We start from the raw sequence: 7687 nt of genomic DNA on the forward strand, positions 1-7687 counted from the left end.
ACTTTGAAAACAGGTCCTACTGCAGAGGAGCAATCGGCATAAATAACGTGTACGGGCCACACAGTCCTTATTATGACCTCAAAAATTTAGATCCCTTGGGGGTATCATAGAGATGGTTGTAACTGAGAGGGAAAGACATACGCCGCGTCACCGGCGAGTGACCCGCAGAGCCACGCAACCAGTCTCACAATTTTGTAAAATACATCTTGTGATGAATTGAATCGGATCCTTTCCAAACTCGATCAAGTTTAACATCCCATCGACAGGATTTTCATCAATCAACCGAATGCTGTCATTCTATGATGAATCGAACATCCAATCTACTAAAAATAACATTGCATTATTCGATGCGAGGGTTGAACAACAACAACAACAAGTCACTAACATGCACACTCAGATGAAAGACCGTATCAGGTCTCAGATGACATTAGCCATGTTGATTATTTCACAGAATGCGAGTGATATATTGTCACGCCGAACCACGTGCAACATCAGTCAGAGTTTGTACTTTGTACAGGCCACAACACGCGAGGAGTACGCTCACATCGATTGTTCTAATAAACCTACCGTGAGCGCATTTGACGTGAGCCATTACATACCAGAGATCGTCTAAGACCCCCGTTACAAAATAGTATTGTTAGATCCAGATCATGAGATTGCTCTTGGACGGCTTATGGCATGAGAAAATAAATCAAGGGAAGCGTTACTTTTCGACGCAACTTGTTAACAGTCTATTGTTAAAAACAAAGTGATACGATGCCTTGATAAAAAACCGACGATGTACAGGTCTCCGTCAAGTTTGGTCGGGTTAAATTTACTTCCTCGTTACACCAAAGCACAAATGAGCCTTACGAGCTCTACATAGCGATTGTGATTTTACGGAATCGAAAGTTCCACTAACCTTCAAGGGTTGATGTCGATAGGTTGCCCGATGAACGCACATTCTTCAGAGTAAACGAGAAATGGGCCATAGTTCGAAGCACTTAGCTACATCTGTAATGCCACCAGCAAGTTATAAATTACTGCACCCGATGCTTCTTTCATAATACTCTTTCAAAAGTTTTCATTCAGTGGTTCAACCAATAAACGCAGGGATAGGAGTGCGACGGGTCATCCTTTTGGCCCGATTGCAGGAGGTATCTTAGTGTAAACTGAGCATGAAGTTGTGGAACAAGTAACCGATCAACTACCGGTGACTTCGTTGTTATGGTTTATTGGCGGTTCCGAACATCTTTAGTTCACCATACTTGGCACTCCACTCCATCGTGGAGCATGAACCCAATGGAACGCTTCATTGGGTTCACTTGGAAGCAAGATAAAATACTTAAACGACAAGTATAGCGGGGAGCCACGTGGTCTTGTGGACATCAAACAAACGAATACTTTTTAAGTGTTAGGTAAGCAGGATACAAAATATCTACACGGTTAACAGGTGCCGAATCGATGTTCATATCGAAAACCCTGGCGAGAAAAGGATAGTCAGTGAAGTTTGTGGCAGGGAAGGGGAAAAAACTAGTCACTCTTGAAGAGGAAGGAGCGACAGCGTTTCTGAAACCATTAACCTGAAGAACGTTAACCGAAGAACGTTTGATGTTGCTCAACCGAAGGTCCGCTTCAGTAATGAAATGTTGCTCAATACTAATATTAGGGATAAGTTCGGCAAATGCGAGTCACGCTCGGTGATGTTGGTAGTTTCATCCTCGGGTGGTGCATTCGCTCGCTGTATTACAATGATGCAATCTTGAGTGGAGAGTTGACGGCATAATAAGAGAAAGAGCAGTGTTCTAGGTTGGAACGACCGGTTAAGGAATGCACCGAATCAACCTTAGCCTGAGAAGAAAGCGATACTCTAAAAGTGCACGTTATCGGACGTGCATTTACATAACTGCCACGTGAGGCTATCCAAAAAACGTATAACAACGCTATGGATCGGCAAGCTATAAACAGCTGGGACAAGGTAACCAACTGGATGTACATAGGGCGAAGGTGATAGCGGGGTGTGCGTGAGCTTGTGAATGTGTTCGACCACAAGAACTGAGTTGTGGCAAACGGTCACGAAATCCGATGAGAATCGCCTTCGACACGGAGACAATGGAAGCCGATTTGGGTTGATGATTGCGTTTCTCGAAGAATCCGAGCGGATTCGGTGGGGTCTCAAGTGTGGTATGTGTCGATCAAGTACTGAACGACTGCACAGCTTACTGATATCTTGTGGTCATTGTTTGACTGATTTGCCAATATACTCTGCAGTACAACTGCATGAAGATGAATATGCCATTGTATTCTGGGCAAGCACATGCCATCAGTCTTCCAGGTTAATGAGGAGCAGCCATTGAGTCGTGGACCAGGTAAGAAACGTGGCGACGAGGAACGTTCTGTTTATGCCTTTATAGAATATAAGGGTGGGCCAGTCTGTCTGGATATCTTCTTTATGCGGTCAATTCGGCTTTATGAGCTTCCCTGAAAACAACACCAGTATGGACTGCCATACTGCTATAATAACCTGACGTTTTCTCGACAAACTGCGCATACAGCGCAGAGTTAGACTTGCTGGAAAGCCATTTTCTCCTAGAATATTCTCTAATCGTTTGAACTTATGTCACAGGTCGTTCTGTGAACAAATTTAGACTGTCCTACTGTACGAATTATGGATGAGGGTTTTTTGTTTCATGGGCACAAAGGTTCTAGAGTCGGTGTACCGCCTGAATCAAGTTGATGTTATACAAATGCGGCGGTTAGCGCAGCCATCTTCACGCCTGGCTGATCCGAAGTTCAGTAAGTGGAAACTGTTATTTGGCTCTTCTTTCGTAGTAGCAATTAGGCAGGTTCAGATGGTGACGTCGCTTAGGTCATTAATGACAGCAGACATATCGTCGAGTAAACGGCGATAGTAACAGCCAATGGAACGTTTCATGAAGCCTGTTTAGAGTTTGCCATTTAGAACGTCAGCTCGTAGTGGTCCCACCGAGGAGGCTACAGCGGCCCCATCCAAATCAATATTAGACGTAAACTGCGTCTTAATGACCGAAGCACGAGTTACTTAAAGTGATGTTAGCCCGACGCTGGTACACGCAATACAGTCAGATAATGGGTTTAGTTTCTACCAGGGGCCCAAATCGAAACAAATAAGTAACATCGAAAGTACACAGCTTAAACACACAAACAGGCTGTGATTTTCAGTCAGTTGACCTTTAGGTCTACTGATCAACTGGTTGTCCACTCATGTTTTTTGTGGTGGACGAATCACAACTCGTTTTCCAACATTATCGCTTGATTTTCACCATTTCAACCATGTAGTTATTAGGCGAGTATTGATCCGAGGACCAAGTCCTGAGAACGGCTTGTTTCTCAATCGCCCTCTTACTATTACAAAAAGGAACATACTCAATCATGCTTCGTTCACCTTAGACTTGGCTGAAATTGTGCATCATGAGCCCGAATGCCAGTGAGTATTTGTAGCAATTCACCAATCAGAGCGGCGTGGACGAAATACACAGTACCGCAGACATGACGCAGATGGCCCTAGTCAAAATAAGGCTGAACATGTCTAAGAGCACAACCATGGTAGTTCGTCAACAGCTTCCCTCCTGAGAAGAAAAAAGAAATTGCTGGGGTAGAAATGTACTGAAGGCGAAACGAACATGATTCAATAGATCTGCAAACAAAACGACAACTAAGTTCGTCGGGAAAAAATAAACGGAAAGTTCCACAGATATTTAACAGAAATAAAAGCAAGAAATTAAAGGCTGAGATCACAAATCACACGTTAACGAAGACGTATTTTATGGTAGATTTGGGAATGTCAGATGAAATTTTATGACCGACGTTCAACCCTCGCTGAAGAACGTACCGACCTGAGCGGGATCCTTGCAGCCGTCTCCTACCAAGCGAGATTTGACGGCTATTTGACCAGCGTTCTACAGTCAGAAAAATGAAGGAGGTCAAATGGGATAGGGCTGGAGAAGCCTAATTAAGAATCAAACGGGACAAAGCTCGGACACCACAGGGGACAAACTAGCAAAGTAACAAATATGCCAAAGAACAGCGCTGGAAAGAATAACATCTTTAGTACGCTACAACCTGCCAAGAATGTCAAATTCCTGAAAACAATCCCTACCGAGACCCTTGAACCCCACCGAAATCGCAGCAGAGAAGTTGTTAAGCATCCGGGCCAGAAAAGCCAGCCACACAAGCAGTCAATCCGTTCAGAAGCGGTCGAGGATGACGACTGCTCAGGCATGCCAAGAAGCAAGGCGACGCCGATCGGACAGCCTGAAATAGGTCGAAAATGCGCAGTATACATCGCCATACTTCTTGCTACTTTCGCAATAAAGCTGTTGTGTTCCTTATTAGCGAATCTTTTTCGGGTAATAAGGTACTGGAGCGCGGACAGCAGTTAGTTACAACAGATCGGTGGCAACCGAACCCATGCAAATATGACAACTGCTAAAGCGATGGAGGAAATTCTGGTGCAACAATGAAGTCATTTTTAAGCGTCACAATTGCGATCAATGGATACTTTGATGTGGCAACTCACAATTCAACCACCAGGTACAAATTCTGTCGACTCGATCGCCAACAGCATCACGGAGTCCCAGCATGAGCCTTATGCTTGTCTAATCTTCGATTTGTCGTTCAAACGTTACAAAGATATTTCAGCTGAACTGAAACTGAACAATTATGCCTGACGAGTGCTGTTGTTACTCAGAAAACTTGGCACAACGGAACACACACGTTACTTCAACTTCATCCTGGCAAAGGACACACAATATCTGTTTTGACGAAACCGTGTAGCAACTCTAGGCAATTTTCGGTGAGCGTTCGTGCCTGTTTAATGTTCTCTATCAATGTATGAAATTAATAGAGGGAGCCTGAAGACTACATAACTTACGCCGGTAGTCAATCTTGAATGTGAGCAATTCAAAGTGTCTACCATGACGGAAGACCAGTTCGAGGGGTCCAATTTTCACATGCGGCTTTCAGTCCCATTTAGAAGGTAACATCAGAACGAGGCTGTTCAACCACATTGAACAATCTCCAGAAATGACACTGCACGTTACTACTCACGAGCGCCACCGACACACACATGTTGGAGCGATCATCATCCAACCCTGCTTTTAGTATTCCCAAGACGACTTCGGGGCAACTTCACGTGGCAGCAATTTCGGACGGAGGAAAGCCCCCATCGACATGCTGGCAGTGCAGGGAATGACATTCCGTGCAACTGTCTACTTATAAAAAACAATTGTCGGTATGTAATTGACGTGAATAGGAAAGCCAGTGCCGGACACGGAAACCTAGTCGAGCAATCAGCAAAATTCGGAAATCACGAAGCAGACGGATGCAGTCAGATCCCCGGCTTAACGTAGTATCTGGCACCCATGATAACCAGGCAACCATCAGAGCGAACGGAAGCACAATTCTACTACAGTTCAATACGGCTTCCGATATTGCGACTGTTTTTCGTCGGACCTGAAGGAGTATTGGATCATCTAAATACAGATCGACAGTGAACACCACCAGAAAAGCACACAGATATGCTTCATTTGTTTGGTGAATTTGACTGTAGGACGGAGATAGCAGACCATCGTGATCATCGTACTATCTACCTTACCTGGATGTAAACTGGATCGTGTGCAATTTTCGGCACCGCCGACCCACAAATCATATACATTAACACTAACTCAGATTTTGAGTGTCTGAGGTCAGTAACCCAGTAGATGTAACGATTCTAAGATTACACCAGAAATATAATGACGTCTCGGATTTTTGCCAAGATGAACGGCGGTACGTATTTTTCAAAGCCGTATCTTTCAGAAGCCTACTTGAAAATTTCAGTCCCAGAGGAATCCACACATCTGACGATTAATACGCCTATTCCAATACATTCGATCAACTTTGGGAGTGTGAAGAAGTTCCACAAAATTTTTTACAGCCAAAATTTTACGTTTGTGACGGATCAAAAATTAATGTTGGCTATATTTGGTTTCCAGAGAGGTCTATATCGCCAAATTCTTACAACGGTGGGGCACGACTCTGCTTCGCTACAACTTTACGATCAAGTATACCTCAACCGAGAAAATGAAGCAGGCCGATTCGCTTTCGCGCTTGATTGATTTCCATGAAATATAGCCGGAAGATACCGTCATAGTAGCCGTTGCCGTCGAATCAGAAATCCGTGCTATGGTGCTGGAGACCATGAGTTTCGAAACTAAAAATGACAACACACTACAGAAGGCAATGGATTACCACCAACCAACAACCTGTCCACCAGGATAACTCCAACAATTTTTCAATAACGGCACTCATTATCCCTTGTCACTGGTTGTCTTCTATTTGGTAACCGAATCGCCGTTCCTCCCGAATTTGCCCCGGGTCCTAGCAAAGTTCCACAATGGACATCCAGGGATACGCTGCATGGAAGCGTTTGCTCGCAGTTACGTTTATCTGTCCGATTTGGATAAGCCTATGGAGCAGGCGCCTCGGAGCTGCCCAGAAGTTACCCAACCGACAGACATCACAGCCTTGAGGACAGTCGTGATCGTTAATCCATGTGGATTTTGCAGGACTAGTTAATAAGCGAAGCTCCCCCCATCGTTGTTGATGCATTCATAAAGGGCCTAAAGTGTTTTTTTTACGTCTGAGACAACAACGACGGCAACCATCACCAAACTGCGGCATTTGTTTTCAATATTCGGTATCCGGGAAACTATTGTGTCCGACAATGGTACTCAGTTCATACCACACCAATTTGGTGAATTCGTTCGAAAATTCGACATCAGGCGTGTTACTCTCCCGCCACCGCATACGCAGCCAAACGATTAACGATACTTAAGTGGTGGAAATGGTGAAAAAGGCGTTTGTTTTACGGGGCGGTGGAGGGATTTGTCAACATTCATACCGCGGACAGTGACAGGGTGGCGTACGTACACTGACCAGACGTTCATTAGCAAGTTCCCCGGGCTTGGCAAACAGATCAACCGTCACCTGATCCAGATCGATGGACAGAAGTGGTTAGACCACTATGCTTGGAAAATATCTTGGAGTCAGATAGAGAGAAAACCGGGGTACAGCAGAAACTGGAGTGATAGTGTGCATGCGATAGGAAGCTCCAGGTGGGAAAGTGGATTATAGACCTTAAGTAATAGGAAAACTAAATTAAGATACCTGAATCTTATTTTTATGGCAGATGGATAAACGGGAATTTGCCGACGGTGACAAAATCTGGTCTTCGGCAGCCATCATCTATGGGCGATAGTGTTACCAACTTGCCGGGAGTGCCGATCAGCCAGCATCCAATTCGAAACGCGGTAGGGTCGTCCCACCCCTTAGCATGCGCTTCGGAACCAAAAACTGTAAAATAGTGCTCCACAATGACGGATTTATGACACGCCCATTGCAGTTCACTGGAACAATTCCGCCTTTGGCGGTAGCGTGATGGATGGGGTCAAAAGACGAATTTCTCTAAGTCGCTCCATTTGTGTGTGAGTTTTGGAAGTCTAGTGAATAAGGTTAAACTGTGGGACATCTTTTGTGTGTAGAGGATCTGATAAGGCCAAGGCTCACCGATCACAGGTATCAACTATCTCTGATATAGAGTGGTGGCAACGAACTTGGACTGACCTGATGGTCAAATAAATGTTCGAAGTTACAGAGGGAACTTCATTTGGTGATTAGTTTGACATCG

The 7687-nt window shown here is 44.6% G+C and overlaps 1 protein-coding gene across 1 annotated transcript; it reads left to right on the forward strand.

Annotated features, from left to right (window-relative positions):
• Nucleotides 1-286: 286 nt before the first annotated feature.
• T265_02047 (hypothetical protein) lies at nt 287-613 on the forward strand (the record flags this gene model as incomplete). The annotated part of the gene is made up of 1 exon (XM_009166195.1): nt 287-613. One exon carries the CDS (start codon nt 287-289, stop codon nt 611-613), a length of 327 nt encoding a protein of 108 aa, XP_009164459.1.
• Between the last annotated feature and the right edge of the window lie 7074 nt (nt 614-7687).

Source organism: Opisthorchis viverrini (genome assembly GCF_000715545.1).
Source record: "Opisthorchis viverrini unplaced genomic scaffold opera_v5_23, whole genome shotgun sequence".
NCBI classification, from domain to species: Eukaryota; Metazoa; Platyhelminthes; class Trematoda; order Opisthorchiida; family Opisthorchiidae; genus Opisthorchis; species Opisthorchis viverrini.